An 18,393-nucleotide genomic window follows, 5' to 3' on the forward strand; every position below is an offset into this window, starting at 1 on the left:
AATTCTCTTAGGCTTCTGCATTAGTTTGGGGATTAATGAAAATGAATCAGATCCTTCGCTGGTGTAAAATCAGCCTAATTTCATTGAAAACAACAGAGAGAGGCTGATTTTACACCAGCTGGGGATCTGGCTCACGATTCCTTATCTCACTTCAGCTGACAGTGGAACTAGAGGCAGCCAGGACATTATGTACTGATTAAGCTGCATTACTTCTTTTGTCACAGACCAAAGCACTTCTTTTTATGCAGTGTTTTGCTCTGATACATCCAAAATGCTAGGGAGAACTGACAGCAAGTTCTTACATCTGGCAATACTTTCGATCCCTCTGAAGCAACTGTTTCCCTGCAGTCTATCTGGTGAAGAACTGTAAACAATTGTTTTTTATCAGGCTACATTTATACTAAAATCCCACCTTGCCTTTTCATCCAACCACCTTAAATTGCATAGGAAGGAAAAGGTAAAGCCATCAGGTGTGAGAGCTCTTACAGTGTCAATGTCTGTCCATATGTCTCTTGATGACTCTTTTTGAGATGTCTTTGTATTATACAGAAACCTCTGTTCTGGGAATCAACTGGTTTTGGGGGACCTTGGTTGCATCTATTTTAATAAGTATGTGGAACTGAAAAATGGGCTATGATTTCTCTTTATAAATGACATTCCTACATGGAATCCTCCAGGTGTCAGCATGCTTGTGTTTGTTCACATGGCCTGTTTTGCTGAGCATTCTCTATGAATGAGTTTTTCCTTTATCTCAGCCCTGTGTACTTCAGCCAGATATTTAATAATGGGGCTCGGCTGCCATCTACTGCTGAAAGGAGATTTAATTTTAAAATATATATTTTGTGTGTGAGAATTTGCTGAGTGCTGATGAAAGATACCTGATTGACAGCTTTGTACAGCAAAAGTCCTATATCCAGGGCACAGACACAGTGCCTGAGAATTTCAAAACAGTCTAGATTTATATACACATTCTTCAGTAAAACTAGGAGATTTAGACACAACTCTTCCATTAGACTGCTTTTGAAAATTTCAGCCAGTATTTGTAGCTGCCGGGAATGGTGCTCCAGCAGGCCACCACAACGGACCTCAACATTATTCTGAGGAGAACACTTTATGGGAATAGGAGCGTATCACAGTTCCATGGCCTTTCTGTTCATGCTGGTATAACACAAGTTGTGCTCTAGTCAAACACAAGTTATTGAGCTCAATATAGAGATAAGTGGGTGAATTTTAATGGCCAGTTATGTAAAGAAGGTCAGATTAGATGATGTAATGGTACTTTCTAGTCTTGAACTCCATGAATCTATGAAGCAAGAAGGATGTTAATTAGTAATGACCAAAGTGATGTACATTTTGGTGTGGACATGTATCCACTAAGGAATGAACTGAGATCCATCAAGTCATTCATGTAAGCCAATGAAGAACCAATGGACTGAAGCAATTTGCACTTACTACCGGGGGTAGATTTCAGCAGGTGACTTAGTACTGAAAGGCTGTAGGTCCCATTTCCAGTCCCAGGGAATTTGGGGTAGGATGGGAATGAGCCATTCCACAGTTGCATTGACATTATCATGAATAGGAGTTTTTCCCATCCAATCTATGCTTTCCCAATTTTTAGCCTAAACTCCTTAAATCTTATAATACATCCTTGCTCAACCTCAAATACATCTTTTCTGCCTTCATTATTATTATTTCCTAGTCTTATGATGATAATATCTTATATATAGAGTAATATCCTGACCTCCTTACTCACTGTCATACTCGACTTTTATTTAGGGTAATTCCCACGGACTTTAATGAGAGTTTTGCCTGAGCAGGAATTGAGTACAAACTGAGTAAGGACTTCTGGGTTTATCCTGTAGCACCTTTCACACCAAAGCACCTCACAAACTATACGCATACAGCACCAATGAGATGCAATTGCCCCAGACTCCAGTTCTGAAGTTAAAGAGCAGCAGCCCATGCAAGCATGACAATGGGGAAATTCTGGCCAAGGAGATGTGGCTCTTATAAAAATGCAGCAGGAACCTTTACTGTCCAGTCAGAGTAGATGGGATCTAAAAGTCTTCTGAGAACTTGTCTGAAAGATCTGCACTCAATAAATTGTGTGCAATTCAGTTTCAATCTTTCAGAATGATAAAGGGTTATGTTCAAACCTATGTTTTCACAGACAGAATAAAGAAGAGGATGATTCAGTAACCTAAGAATCAGGTAGGAACTAGCTAGCTGCTTCCTATTTCCTCTAACTGAAACCCAGTCTGAACAGAACATTACCTGAAAAGGATCTTGTCCAAGATTTCCTTCTGCAGTGACATATTTTAATCAGCTCCGGATTATCAATATCACTATGGCAGGCTTTACAGTAAAAATGAGCCCTGAGCAACAAAAGCAAATCAGAAGAAATTGGATTAAATTTAGCGGAGTGGATGAATAGGTCCAAATGCATTTGTTAACTCTTGAAAGCTCTACTCATCTAGAACTTTTTTACTATAGGATAGTACAGAAAGTTACCTTTTGACTTCCACTTTGGATTTGGCAATAAAAAAGCCCATTGTGTTTCGATGGAGCTTTATCTGTGCAGATGGGTTGACCAGGAGGCTATTGGAAAACAGTTTGGAAACAAACAAACAAAGGCAAATTACCATTCACAGATTCCAAGGCCAAAAGAGATCATTTTGATAATCTAATCTGACTTCCTGTATCACACAGGCCATAGCACTTCCCAAAATAATTCCTAGAGTGGATCTTTTGGAAAAATCAGCCAATCTTGATTTAAAAATTCTCCATGATGGAGAATCTACCACAAGCTTTGGTAAATTGTTCCAATCATCTGCATCTATTGGGTGAGGTTTTTTGGCCAGTGTTCTGCAAGGAGTCAGAGTAGATGGTCATAATGGCTCCTTCTTACCTTACAGTGTACGAGGCACTTATACACCACCCCACTATCATTGTTGTGTTCAAGTTTCACAATACCCCCATCATTAAGTGACGTGTTATTTGCCCCATTTTACAGATGGGGAACTGAGGCAGAGAGATTGACTTGCCTGTGGGCACATAGGGAGTCTGCGGAAGAGCCACGACTCAAACCCCAGTCTCCTGAGTCCCAATCTAATATCTTAATGACAAGACCAATCTTCACAGACTTACCGCAATATAATAACTGTTTTTAAAAAATAATTAAAATGTTTTTAGATGTTTGTTAGATGGTTAAGTTTATAGGAAACTGACTCTTTTCATTCTCAAACCAATTTAAAAACATTTATTTTAATGTAATGGATAAATTCATAGTCTAGCCGCAGTTGCTGAATATTCCAGATAGATCCAGGTGCACCCACTGTGTAGCTGAGAACGCCAAGTACTTCCCATTAAAGCATGCTTGTTGTGCTGTTACATGTATAAGGGATGTGCAGGTTCAATGCACCTGCTGCACTGCTAAACATACTATTACATCCCGGAAAAAGACACCTGAACATCCCAGGCACATTCAGAGAGCATGTACCTGCTGTGTTGCTATAAGTACTAGGTACAGCTAGGTAGAATCCCCCTGCAGTGTTACTAAATTTATCAGATACAGTTAGGCAGAGCTGCCCAGCTGCTGGATGTATCAGTGACATCCTAACATCCTACTGATTTCAACGCAGTTTTAATGGGTCTTGGCAGTACAGCTGGAGCAGGGAACAGCCATGTAAGGTTTCATCTTTTACTTCCCACCCAGAAAGGAAGAGGACACCTCCCCATAGCTTCTCCTCTTTAGTTACTCAGTTACTAATGAATAAACAATTGATCCAGAAGAAAAAAATATTCCTTATTATTATTATTGTGGCAGCATCTAGAAGCCTCAGCCATGGACCAAGGCCCCCATTGTGGTAGGTTCTGTACCAACACAGAACAGAATGATGGTCTCTGCCCCAAAGAGTTTTCCCCCTTGTCATCTCTTTCTCATTCCCATTATTTCCCTACAGATGCCAGAAGCACCAGATTCACCCAGGGACTGACTTGCAGTAGAGCTGATCATCCACAACATTCACTGACTTCACAGCTGTGAGCATTCAGCACCTCTGGAAATCAGCCCTGTGGTATCTCTAGCAGTTTTCTCTCTCCTGTATCCCTTTGTTTTGTTGTCAGTGTTTCTTTTCATGTTCTCAGAGTCTCCCTGAAACAGGCAGACACTTCATTTACAAAGGCAGAAAAAAGTAATTGCACTTAATAAACTGCTGTTTTCTGGATAATTTTGTAATGTTTTCTCAAATCTGTAGCATTGGCTCATTCTCCTTTTCTCAGCCAGTTCCAGCATCCCCATTAGGGTGTCTTGCATTTCATCATTAGAGCAGTTAGGGACTACTATCTGGCTCTGACCCAGATCAGCTTCAGCTTTGAGCAGATTCTGCTTTCAGCACTGACAGACTATCCCTTTGTGACCAAACTTCATGGAGGTGAGGGACCTTGGCAATTTCTGAGGTTAAAACCTAGGGAAGTGTTTCTATTAGTGATGGAAAGAAATGGGCTCAGATTGAGCTGGGTCACCCGAAATCAAGGTGAAACATCTGCAGTTTACACATGAGATCCCAGTTAAGACCATGAAGTGAGGCCTAAACTGCTGAACACTTCCTGTTTTCATGAGCCCGTCTCTGTCCACGGTCATCATTGTCATGGCCCTGGTACCGTGGTCTTGTACTGGCTGGGAAAAGGGCCACTCTATCAGTCATTATTGTATAATTGTGCTACAGAGAGGAAGTCACATATTGATTCAGGGGACCTTCCCTCCTCCCTCAACACAAAGAAAACCACAACTCTCCTTGTGCCCGAACCTAAGAAGTGCTGCGTGCTGTCACCTGCTCTAAATCCAGCTGCAGATGAGAGTGCTCAGTAGCAGGGCTGGCTGCAAAAAATCCAGGTTACAAAATTTGTTTTCATTCCAAGGTGGAGTGAAACCAAAACCTTTTGCAATTCTTTGCAAAAACAGGAAAAAAAGAAAAAGAAAAAGAGACCTGTCCCAGAATAGTCAGCACACTCAACTGGGATGTGAACCCCAGTTCTAATCCCTACCGTAGATAGGGTGACCAGATGTCCCGATTTTACAGGGACAGTCCCGATATTTGGGGCTTTATCTTATGTAGGAGCCTATGACCCCCCACCCCATGTCCTGATTTTTTACAGTTGCTGTCTAGTCACCCTAATTTTAGATCAGGAACTTGAGCCCAGGTCATATCCCAAGTGAGTCTCACGTAAGTCTTGCAACATAGCTTAAGTGGGATTGAAGGATACATCTACACTGGAAAAAAAACAACCCATGGCAGCAAGATTCAGAGGCTGGGTCTATAAACTTGGGCTGATGTGATGTCTCTAAAGATAGCCATGTTCCCTTTTGGGCTAGAGCTCAGGCTCTCAGATCCAACCCCCTCGTCGTGTTTCCAAGTTCAAGCTCCAGCCCGACCAGGAACACCTACTTGGCTACTTTTAACACTAAAGTGCAAGCTCCACAAGTCCAAGTCTGTAGGCCTGAGCTTTTTGCCATGGGTGTTTTTTTGCATTATAGACGTATCCTAAGTAGTTCATAGGCCTTGTGCTAGCTCTCCGTCCAGAGGCAAATTTCATCCGAAGTAGTTTGGGAATGATATTTCTTAGCTGAGTCCTTGTTAAAAGCAATGAACCAGCAGGTGAACAAGTCAGGTGAGTTAGCTAACTCTGAGCTATTGCCTGCTCTCAGGAAGGTCCCTGTCTTATATTCCATCCTGGGCCTGAGAAACATTTCTGCCAAAACCAATACATTTTAGTAAAACATTCATTTTCATCAAAATAGTGTTTTTCTCTGAACAAAAAAAATTCTTTGAAAATTTTTCAACCTGTCCTACTCAGCCCTTTGCAGGAAATGCTATGTCTTCCACTGAGGGCTCCCTGAGTTTGAACTGTTCAGAGGCTTTTAGAGCCACTTCCTCCGCATTCTGTAATATCATGTAACATGTGATACAGTGTGGCCTCGTAGCTTGAGTACAAGGCTAGGACTGAGGCGATCTGGGTTCTATTCACAGCTCTGCTACTGGCCTGCAGAGTAACCTTGAGCATGTCACTTCACATCTCTGCCTCAGTTTACCCATCCATAAAATATGGATAATGACCCTGACCTCTGTCATAAAGTGTTTTGAGATCTGTGGATGAAAAATGCTGTATAAAATGGTGATATGCTATCAATTATTAGAACTGAGAGGGTGATGGGGAAGAGAGTCAGCGGGATCCATTCTTCTTTGGGGAATGGGCAGTCACTTCAGTACAGGAGTGGACAATGCAAATAGTAGTTCATTTGCCTCTTCTGCTGATCATCCTGGAGGTGAAGAGGAAACTAATCATATGGGGTGAAATTCATCCCTTTGCATTTGACCAGCCCAAAGACTAATCTCACTTATGTCTTCAAAATAGGGCTGAAATGGGGTGTATGCTATGTAAAGACCTTGTGCTAGCTCTCTGCCCAGGGACAAATTTCATCCAAAGGGGCTTGGGAATGGTTACTACATAGACAAGTTCTTGTTAAAAGAAATGGATCAGCAGCTTCTCTCATCACCTGTTTTCATGAATGCCAGTTCTGAATTCAACTGCGAGCAGCACAAGATCCAACTTAACAAAGCAGAACCTGGGGAAAGAAAACAGGCCTGAAGTGGATTGGTTAAACTGCATTAAGTCCCTGTGTGAATACTTTTATTCAGAATTAGAGTGTCTTTATTCAGTTGATCTTAATTCACTTTAGAAATGAATTGAGTGAAATCAAATTAAGGCCCGAATAGCTCGTCTACATAGGGAATTATTCCAGAATAGCTATTCCTGATTAATTCCATGGGTGATGTTCTGGTTCTGAAATAAGAGCTTCCAGCACATGAAATTAATCAGGAATAGTTAATTCGCTTTAAATTCACACCTTACCTTATTCTGGATTGACTTTCATGTGTAGACAAACCCTAAGAGGGAAGCAGGGAAGTAACACTGAATTCTGTTCTACCTACCGGCAAACATCTGGAAAAGTCATGTTCACAAAATCATTGGAGAGCCAGTCAGTCATCACTTTGTAGTCATTGCCTTCAAAAAGGTTCCTGTTCCACAGGCCTTTTCTCTTCACCTAAGACAAATAACCATGGACCAAATGTTGTTTTGCAAAAGCTAGTGTAACAATGGGCTGCCTCTGGCCACATGATTATATATTGGTGCAGCAACCCTGACAGTTACTAGAATGCAGTGGCACCCATTGGCTACTGCAGCAGCCACATAAGCAGCCCTTAGAATAATGAGCCAAGTTAAACCATAAGTGATCTGGACACTTCACACTAATACATCAATTGAGGCTGCCTGTTTAGCAGGACTGAAAATGGAGAAAGTCACATAATGACGAAAACATACAAAGGAGTCCCAGAGTCAGATAATTTTGAGCAAAATTTCCTTTACTTTGCAATAACAATTACTCTGTCTACCTATCTATTGTAAGGCTGATCTTCTCTTAAGAGTTGTAGTGATGTAAGTATCTTGGTTAGGTGTGTGATTTTTTGCTGGCATGGTTATATTGGTAAAAGCCATAGTGTAGGGGCAATTATACTGGTATAATCAGTATTGCTTATTTTGGTTCTTCAGTTGGAATAAGCTATACCAGTATAGGCTCTTTGAACCAGTATAACTGTGTCCATCCTAGGGGCATTGCTGCTTTAAATATATCACTATAGTTAAAATAGCAACATTTTCTAGTCCTTAGGCAAGTCCTTAGGGTTTTATACTGCCACCCATCATCATGGTATCTTAGTGCCTGCCATGAAAAACAATTAATGGAGCTGTTTGAAAATTCTCTGTTGAAAAGGTTTTGCTTTTGTTTTTAAATGGAAAATGGCTTTGTTGACAAAATGGAAATTTTGGCCAAAAAATGCCAATGGTCAAAGATTTTCAGGGTTTCATCAAACAAAAAAAAATGGGGGGGGGGTTGTTTTTGTTTTTCTGGCAACCAGAAAAACAGAAATTTTGGTCAGAAACTAAACACCTGAAAAATTTTGCAGGAAAGAAAATTTCCTAACCAGCTCGAACAATTAATAATAGTTAACTAATATCTTGGGCAATGTATTCCGTGGTCATAATTACTGTTTGATAATGGACAGTTTCCTTATATCTAACCTGAATTCCATTGTCACTTGAAAAAATCACATATATGATTTTTTCTTGGAAGGAAAAGGCAAAAATAATTTTTAAAAGGTGACTAGTAGAAAAGATACCTGTATTACATCCAGGCGCCATGCACTTGACTTACTAGCTTATGTACATTCCATGTTGCTGAACACTAACAGAATTTATTTTATGTAGACTCCAGATTTTTAAGAGTGGCTACTAACTGTGAGTGCTTCTGTACCTGGGTGCTCGGTTAGAGAAACCTTGGGCCTGGTTTTGAGAAGTGCAGAGCACCAAAAATTCCATTGAAGAAAGTGGGAGTTGAAATGGCTCAGTACGGGGCCAGCCCTAAGCCAAATGGTGCCCCAGGCCAGGAGCGTCTTCGGCATCCACTCCTTGCATTTATTAATTTTTTGAATCCCTTATTTTTTATTGCATTTGTAGCTCATTTCACAACTTTGATGTGCAATTTAATGTGTTATATAAGGTGATAAATTTGAACACTAGACCTGTAACTTTGTGTTTTTTCATGCCATATATAAGCAAATAAAAAAAATGTTTCCTTAAGTATGCTGGTATAAGCACTTTTATACCAATACAGCAGCATCCATGCTAGAGATGTTGTATCTATTTAACGATACTGGGATAATTAAAGCTGAAGAACTAAAGCAGGCCACAGGACGACAATTCTATTTTGCAACATATGCTATCAGAATTTGGTTTTGTTCCACATTGTAACAAAACGAAAACCTTCTCAACGTTTTGTGAAATGGAATTGTGTCAAAACACCTGTTTTTAAATGCAAAGCATCAGGTTTTCAATGTGGGTCTCTCTTTTTCTCTGTTCAGCAGAGAACCCTGCACATCAGGAACCTTCTTGTTAAAAATTTTCTCAAAAATGCATACATTTCTTCAAAACATTTTGGCTTTGATAACACAGAATATTTTGATGAAAATATGTTCAGTCAAAAATCTTCCAACAAGTTTTAGGTCCAATTTTTGTATATGAATGAGACATGTATTTATTTCATATTCCATTCACTTAATCTGTATAAGCAAAACCTGTGAAGGAAAAGTATCAGAAGTCAGAAATGCTAGCATAATTCTCTTGCCACTGTTCTAAACCAGAATACAGGGAAATTCAATTAGCATAGAAGCCACTTATGGAAGGCATCTCAAATGGCCACTAGATGATAGTAAAAACATATCCATTGCAGCACAAGGAAACATGAGGCTTCTCCAGACAACTTAATGCCTGACAGTTATTTTTTTTTATTACATCTTCCAGCATTGGCTGTAAGAATTGAGAGCAATTTTGTGTACTGAAAAGTTAATACCTTACTTGTTGATTTTTCTTCAATCAGGACAGATCAAGAAAGGGAGAATATATTAGTATTTACTCTTTTGCAGAAGGACAGTACTTAAATCCTTTGCACACCTAAGCGCCAATTAAATTCTATTTGGAGGGTGTAAGTGCTTCAGTGGCCTTGTTCTGTCCCTATGTAAAGGCTGAATCTAAGGCTATGCCTACACTGTCCAGCAGCTCAGACTGTAGGGGTATGATTTGCAGTGTGCACCGAAGTGTTGCACCCTATCTCCCCCTTGTGGATGCTGCAGGCACAAACTAAAAGGTTTCAGAGTAGCAGCCGCGTTAGTCTGTATTCGCAAAAAGAAAAGGAGTACTTGTGGCACCTTAGAGACTAACCAATTTATTTGAGCATGAGCTTTCGTGAGCTACAGCTCAGCATCCGATGAAGTGAGCTGTAGCTCACGAAAGCTCATGCTCAAATAAATTGGTTAGTCTCTAAGGTGCCACAAGTACTCCTTTTCTTTTCACAAACTAAAAGACTCCTACTTCACATAAATGTAGTCCTGTTTACCTTTTAGTTCACACCCACAGTGTGCAATTGGAGGAGTTATACCAGAGTACTTTGGTGCACACTGCTTTTCATTCCCCTGTTGTCTGAACTGCAGGGCTGTGTAGACAAGGCCTAAGCCTTGGTCAACAGTTAAAACACATAAAACACACCTAAAACACATAGCTACAGTGCTCAGGGGTATGAAAAGTTCACACTCCTAAGCACCGTAGCTATGCTGATCCTAACACAGAGTGTAGACACAACTAGGTCAATGGAACAATACTCCCATCAACTTAGTTGCCTTCACTTGGAGAGGAGAATTACCTATAGCAATGGAAAAACCCCTTCCAACACTGCAGGAAGCTTTACTATGGCAAGACAGTGGAATAACTACAGGGTGTTTTTATAGCACCCATAGCCTAACTCTGTAAGAATTAAACAAAGACAGGAAATTAATTTGCACAGAGCAATCCTAAACTGTGAGAAGCAGGGTATTAACTACACAGGATGGAAAAGCTACCCTGGGACTGACTCTCACCTTATTTACATCAATCAGTTCAAATCAGGAGTAATTCCACTGAAGTCAGCAAAGCTACATTGGTTTGAAAGGAGAATCAGAATCCATACCTTTAATCAGGCTGTAAAGCATTATTGCAAACCTGTGGTACTACATTCAAGTGTTAAATAAAAACAGCCTATTAGGTTATTTAGTCTCCCCTGCCAAATTAAGTCCCAGTTTGATCAAGATGAGACTGAAAATACCCAAGCTTCCACTAAAACAAGGAACACACGCTTGTCAGATAAGATCCTGTAATGGCCATTCACATTGTTTGGACAAGTGAAGGGCTTACCTTGGGACTCTTTTGCCTAATGAACAGGCTTCTTAGGAGTGTGGACAAGCCTGGAACCAAGCAACTCTGTGCTATGAAGCCTAGTTTTAGTTCAGCAAAACAGATGATGCTGTCTCCTCTCCTCCAGTCCCAGTTGGGGATGTTTGCCAGGTATACCTGTCTCAGGATATGATAGTGAATACAAGTGAGGGTCAAGACAGGCAGGTACATGATGTTCCTATAAAATAAAAACTGTCTTTTCTGTCTCCCTTTTTTGATTTTGAAAAAATAGTTACTGAAATTTTCAAAATAACAATATTCTAAAAATGTTCACAAAACCAGCAATGAAAATTGTGAACAGCTCTAGGCCAAAGTTTTTAAAAGGAGCTAGTGATTTTGGGTGCCACTTGGTTTAGGTGCCCTACTTGAAACACCTTAAAGGAGCTAAGCACTTTCTGAAAATCAGGCTGCTTTAAGAGGTCTCACATTGGCCACCAAAACACTGAGGAACCAAAAATCACTTTTTTAAAAAAATCCTGGCCTAGCTCCTACCGTTCTGAAATCTACCCCAGTAGGGATCCCACACCTTGGCATAGTGGATCAGACTAACTATCCTTCTAGTTTGATCACCCATATCTTGCTATGACCAATACTTGAAGCTTTGCTGGAAAGCAAAAATAAATCTCTGCCAGCTGAGCAATGCTTCTGATGGGGACAGCATACAATGCAGAGTTAAACACTAAACATATATTTTTAAAACAAAATAGAACAATGCCCCTGTGGTGACACACAATGTGCATGAGAGAAGAAGATTCAGTTATTATCATTTAGTAACACAGAATCATCATAGAATATGAGGGTTGGAAGGAACCTCAGGAGATCATCTAGTCCAACCCCCTGCTCAAAGCAGGACCAGTCCCCAACTAAATCATCCCAGCCAGGGCTTTGTCAAGCCTGACCTTAAAAACCTCAAAGGAAGGAGATTCCACCACCTCCCTAGGTAACCCATTCCAATGCTTCACCACCCTCCTAGTGAAAAAGTTTGTCCTAATATCCATTAATAGACACACTTGATGTGGTAGTAATGGAAGGAGCAAGATCTATGGGGTGAAAGCCTGGTCTTCTAGAAGTCAGTAGGAACTTAGCCATTAATTTTAGTGGGGCCAGTCTTTCACCCATGATGATCAGCACTAAAGGAATAAGATTAGACTGACAGAGCTACTGGGCTACCTTTTTATGAGACTGGATTATCTGTATAATGACTCTCGTCTTTGGATAGTGATTCTTGACAGACAGCGCCCTGCATGAAAAATATACCCATTGGTTAATGTGTCTTGTCTGGGTGAAATGCCCTCAGATTTCAAAGCCTTTACTGCAAAGCATAGCGAGAAGGGAATGGAGACCTGCCAGGGATACGGGATGTAGCAGCTGACCACAGCAGTGGAAGCAGTTGGACATTATGAAATCCAGAGCTGGATCCCATTGTTGTGGGGTGGGGACAACTGTGGGGGACCCTCCAGCGAAATGACAGTCACTTTCTGATTTTTGTGTGTGCAAAATTGTTATCTGAAAATAAAGTTCTATAATTCTGCAAAGGAATCATAGAATCATAGAATCATAGAATATCAGGGTTGGAAGGGACCTCACGAGGTCATCTAGTCCAACCCCCTGCTCAAAGCAGGACCAATCCCCAACTAAATCATCCCAGCCAGGGCTTTGTCAAGCCTGACCTTAAAAATATCTAAGGAAGGAGATTCCACCACCTCCCTATGGTGGAAACGCATTCCAGTGTTTCACCACCCTCCTAGTGAAAAAGTTTTTCCTAATATCCAACCTAAACCTCCCCCACTGCAACTTGAGACCATTACTCCTTGTCCTGTCCTCTTCTACCACTGAGAACAGTCTAGATCCATCCTCTTTGGAACCCCCTTTCAGGTAGTTGAAAGCAGCTATCAAATCCCCCCTCATTCTTCTCTTCCGCAAACTAAACAATCCCAGTTCCCTCAGCCTCTCCTCATAAGTCATGTGTTCCAGTCCCCTAATCATTTTTGTTGCCCTCCGCTGGACGTTTTCCAATTTTTCCACATCCTTCTTGTAGTGTGGGGCCCAAAACTGGACACAGTACTCCAGATGAGGCCTCACCAATGTTGAATAGAGGGGAACAATCACATCCCTCGATCTGCTGGCCATGCCCCTACGTATACATCCCAAAATGCCATTGGCCTTCTTGGCAACAAGGGCACGCTGTTGACTCATATCCAGCTTCTTGTCCACTGTAATCCCTAGGTCCTTTTCTGCAGAAATATTTCCAACCCCAGGCTTCCTCCCCACCCCTCTGTCTGGTGCTGGGAGAGAAGGTGGGCTTAGGGAGAACAATAATTTATAAAGTACTTTCCCATTGTGCCTCTCCCACAAATGATGTTTTCCAAATGTAACAAATTGATACTCCAACTATCGCGGGGGAGGCACTTCACTCCCTATTGAAATGCAGCCACCTCTGGTGTGAAATGAAAGGGTGCCTGACAATGTTATCAGACAAGAAGTGGAGAACCATACCCAGTGGCATTGGAACAATCATACCCAGAGGGGGTGCTGAGAGCCATTGAACAAAACTGCAAACCCTGTATATGATGAGAACCACTTCAAGGCAGGGGCTGCTACCACACTCCCAGCACCCATAGTTCCAGCACCCCTGATCATATCTGTATCCATTGAGAGCCACAAGGGGGATTCAAGGAGGCAGCAAGTATTCTATGATTTATTTGTATTGCAGTAGCACCTAGGAGCCCCAGTCATGGACCAGGACCCCACTGTGCCAGGCACTGTACAAACACAAAATGTAAACAATCATCTAGCTTGGAATTTGGGCTGGAACAGTACTTCTGTAATGATTCTGAAGAGGAGCAACACACCGATTGAACTACCAGCACCAGATAATACAGCATCTACATGCACTCTGGGAGTCTCAGATACAAGTACTGACTTAGCCTAACCATGCTTAGTGTGTGAGAGCTAATGCAATCACTGCTCAAGGTAGTCCACCTGAGAGTGCATGACTGTTTCCTCAGGATAAAGGCACCGTTCCCCTTGAGAGCTGCAACAGTGTTCATGAGGGTGAGAGTGCAAAAACATCGTCCACTGTGGGTTTTGGGAGGTTAGAGAGCTGTCCACCTTCTTGGTCCTCTTACACAAAAGGTGATGTTAGGGTTCTGCTTGCAGAGAAACTTGTGACAGTGTAAACACATTCTGCTCCTGCCTATGTCTGCTCATAGTGTTTGCAGGTGTTAACATCACCCAGACACAGAAAGAGAATGCTGGAGGATCTCACCCTACCTCATGATATTGGAAGTGTCTTCAACATAAGGGTCCGAAGAGCAAGTATCTGCTAGGATCAGACAAGCATCTGCAGATCCCATCTGTTTCTCAGGAGAGAAAAGCAGAGTCAGGGGTATGATTCCACATGGAGTACAATAATCCTCTGTGCTTATCTGACTTATTGTCAAGAATCTCTACTTTCCAAAAAATGCTACATTTCTTAGAACCATTTTATATGCTTCTTTTAAGGCCAATTGGTCCCAATTCGGTTTTGTCATTTATTTTCATTTTCCTTCTTTCCAAGTTTTAATCCATTAAACTCAAACATTTAGGATTAGATTCTTGCATCCTTGCTGACACTGAGTTGCACCTTACTCTGCAAACTGTTTCACTGAAATACGTGGGAGTGCTTGAAGCAAGGTTCTAATCAATGCTAGTCGTGGCAGAATCTCACCATTTGGCTGGCTGGAGCTCATGGCTGGAGTCTGGATTTTCAAAACTGTGACTCCTGAAAAGAAAATGGTGGATGGAAAAAAGGGGTCTTACCACAACTCTCTTCAGATCTTTATAGTTCAGTGCAGAGCCATGGAAGAAAGTGGTATAGGCAGAATAGCATTTGAATACAATTTCCAGCTCCAGACTAGGAAGAGTTCTACACGATAAAAAATTCAGAACAGAAGGAAAATGCTGATCAGCCCCTAATAACAATGTTCTTGACTCCCCTGCCCCGCCCCAAATGTGTGTTTATGTGCCGTTTTAAAAATCTGCTTAAAAGGGACACTGGCAGACCAGCTAAGGCACATAATTTAGGTTTTACACAGCCTAAGTGTCATGGAATTTAAGGAAGTTCTATTCCACTCAAATGAGTGCAGCCACACTTTGCAGCATGGTGGTACTGCGTGAGAAGCAGAAAGCAAGACTTGCTAAGGCCCTGATCCTGTAATCTGCATCCAGGTGGAACCATGGATCCATTTCTTTCTTCCCTGTGGACTTCAGGTCACCTCCTTCCCTTAAAAACTCAGTTATTTTCCTCACTCATTTCCACACTGTCATTGACTATTACTCCAAATACAAGAGACGTGACCCAACCTTCCCTTGTAGAATAATAGATTTTAAGACCAGAAGGGAAGTTTAGATCATCTAGATCATCCTGTATAACACAAACCAGAGAATTTCACCCCATTACCTCTGTATTCAGCCCAATAATTTATGTTTGGCTAAGGCCAAGAAAGGCATCCAGTCTTGATTTGAAAACAAGGGATGAAAAATCCACCACTTCCCTTAGTAGTTTGTTCCAGTGGTTAATCACCCTCACTATAAAAAATTATGCCTCATTGGAATGTGTCTGGCTTTAAATTCCAGCCACTGGTTCTTATTATGCCTTTCTCCACTAGATTAAAGACCCCTTTAGTACACTGTATTTGCTCCCCATGAAGATATACGTACACTAATCTAACCATCTCTCAATCGTCTTTTTGATAAACTAAACAGATTGAGCTCTTTAAGTCTTTCACTATAAGGCATTTTTTCCAGCCCTCTAATAATTTTTGTGGGTTTTTTCCACACCTTGTTCGATTCTTCAACATCCCCCGCAAAATGTGGGTGCCAGAACTGCACGCATTACTCCAGCGCCAGTCCCATCAGTGCTCCAGAGACAAAATCACCTCCCCACTCCCACTCATTTTGCTCAGACTGTAAATGGGAATCCATTGTGAATCATGCAATACTTAATTTGCACGTGGCCAGCCAGAGAGAGATAAATATCTCCTCCCCCCGACAGACAGGAGTATATGGATCACCTTTTGGTGACCTGTCTTAACAGACCTAGAGAACATATTTTATTGTATATACATAACTCCTCACATATTTTCCATACAAACATGTCTATGATTATGATGAGCACTGTGACATAGGCTTTCACTACAGAAATTAAATGATATTCTCTGACAATAAGTAGATACCAGACCCTGTAACCCTTATTTTACCCCGTACCCTCTGCCAGATAGCTCCAAGAGATCCTTGGGTGGGTCATAGAGTCTCATATAGAGTGAGTCCAAAATGCAAGATACACTCAAAAAAGGAGAACATTTTTATTCTCATTAAACATTTAGCACAGAGAAGATTTTATCATAAAGCTTCCCAAGGTGGGAAGGTCTCATATGACTCTCTGCTCTTTCCTATTAATTAGTTATACAATGTGACTTCCCTTGCCCAAAGCCACCAGGCAATAAAAGTATCCTCTAGCTCCCCCAAACAGCTGTGCTTAGGAAGTGACTTTGAAATGTTTAGTGGGAATACTTACTCTCCCAGAAAGACAATCTCAGTGCAAACATCTCCTGTGTCCTGGACCAGGAAGTTTCTTAAGAAAGCTGTCACACTCTTCAGAGTGATATCACCGCAGACAACAATGTACCTACAGAAAGAACTCTCTGTCATGTCTGGAACCTGTAGAGTGCTTATTATAAGCATGACATTGTATGTAACAATTAATTAGCCACTAGATGTCTCTGTGTGCTAAACAGAGTTCCAAACAGAGTGTGGTCCTGGGTAAATATGACAACAAAGTTGGAACTCAAGTTGTGTGGAAGTCTTTTTGTTTGTATCTGTAGTTGTGATTATGATTCCATATATCATGATCCTGTAGGTTAGAAGGGTTATTTGGTAAACAAGGGGGAGATATAACCCTTTACAAGTATTCAAAAGGGGTAGACACCAAAGGGAAAACGTTTAGGAAAACATTTAGGGGGAGTTTGGGGGATACCGAAGAGAAGTTTAAGAGGTGACTTAATCAGAGTTTATAGGTGCCTACACAGGAACAAGATATCAGGTAGTAAAGGTTTTTTTTTAGTCACGTAGACAAAGGCATAACAAAATCCAAATAACTGGAAGTTGAAGCTTGACAATTCTGAAGTGGAAATAAGATTCAAATTTTTAACAGTGAGGGTAATTAATCATTGCAACAATTTACCAAAGGATATGGTGGACTCTAATCAATTCAAACCTTTAAATCAAGAAGAGATGTCTTTCTCAAAGAGATGATCTAGTTCAACCACAAGTTATGTGCTTGATGCAAGATTACTGGGTAAAATTCTATGCCATGCTGGAGGTTGGCATAGATGATTGCACTGGTCCCTTTTAGCATTAAAATCTCTCAGTCTATGAATGTATAACTAGGAGTGATGGGATAAAATTAAGCCAAAAACAATTCAGAATGAGTATCAGGGAGAAAATGCTACACGTGATTTCTTTAATACAGTGCGATATTCCCCCAAGGAAACAGTGGGAGCTCCATCACTTGAGTCAGTGAAAAATAGAGTTGGCTGACAAACAGGTCAAGGCAAATTAATGGACATATTTCCTTTTTATTTTTTAATTAAAAATAAAAAAAATCCAAACTCTGAAAAATGTTGACCTACTGACAGTCCCCCCTCCCCTTGTTTTTGTTGATAATTTAAATGCCAATAACATTTTTCATTGTAATTTGAAAAATTTCAACCAGTTTTACTGAAAAATAGAATGGACTAAGCACTGAAGAATATACTGGAACAATCCTGCTTTATTTGAAAGGGATGGGCTAATTGAAATGATAGGACTCATCTATCTGCAATTTATACTTCCTCTCCTCTAGGCTATTTCTACACTACAGCCTCTGTTGGCACAACTTACGGAGCTCAGGGGTGTGAATAAACCACCCCCGAGTGACACAAGTTACACTGACATAAGAACTTGTGGACACAGTGCTATGTTGGCAAGAGAGCTTCTCCCACCAACGTAGCTTCTTCCACTTGTGGAGGTGGGTTTTTTATGCCAACAGGCGAGCTCTCTCCCAACAGCATAGAGCATCTTCACCACGCACACTGCAGCAGTGAAGCTGTATCCGTACAGCGCTGTATGTATAGACATACCCTTAGAAACAAAACTCACCCTGAAGAGAGCTGTTGTTGACCAGATGTGTACTGAGATACTTTGGTGACGAGGGCCAAGATGGATGGGTAGAAAGACAGAAAGTTTCAGGCTTTGGCTCAAGTTATTTTGGGAAGATTCATATCACTCCTTATTTCCTCTGATCTAATCTGTAACCTAATTAGTAAGATGCTCTTTGTTTTGCAAAGGCAATATAAACAATCACACTTACTTTCTCCCTCTCACTACCTCATACGATTCTTGGTATTGTCGATTGCCACCAACGATATCCACAATTTCAGGGATAAAATTTGCAAACAAGACCTAAAGTGTCAAGAAATACAATACTGTTTAGAG

The 18,393-nt window shown here is 41.0% G+C and overlaps 1 protein-coding gene across 1 annotated transcript in view; it reads right to left on the bottom strand.

The window, feature by feature from the left end:
• Positions 1-18,393, bottom strand: part of KCNU1 (potassium calcium-activated channel subfamily U member 1) — a gene marked incomplete at its 5' end in the record, with an annotated part of 78,948 nt that overhangs the window by 47,812 nt on the left and 12,743 nt on the right. The window contains 9 exons of the mRNA XM_084614979.1: positions 2,275-2,375; positions 2,512-2,598; positions 6,993-7,105; positions 10,825-10,995; positions 12,049-12,118; positions 14,152-14,234; positions 14,680-14,785; positions 16,436-16,546; positions 18,269-18,360. Coding sequence (XP_084471105.1) covers positions 2,275-2,375; positions 2,512-2,598; positions 6,993-7,105; positions 10,825-10,995; positions 12,049-12,118; positions 14,152-14,234; positions 14,680-14,785; positions 16,436-16,546; positions 18,269-18,360 — 934 coding nt within the window. The remainder of the gene's footprint in view (positions 1-2,274; positions 2,376-2,511; positions 2,599-6,992; positions 7,106-10,824; positions 10,996-12,048; positions 12,119-14,151; positions 14,235-14,679; positions 14,786-16,435; positions 16,547-18,268; positions 18,361-18,393) is intronic.

The sequence above is a fragment of the Lepidochelys olivacea genome, assembly GCF_965140295.1.
Source record: "Lepidochelys olivacea isolate rLepOli2 genome assembly, chromosome: 26".
NCBI lineage: Eukaryota > Metazoa > Chordata > Testudines > Cheloniidae > Lepidochelys > Lepidochelys olivacea.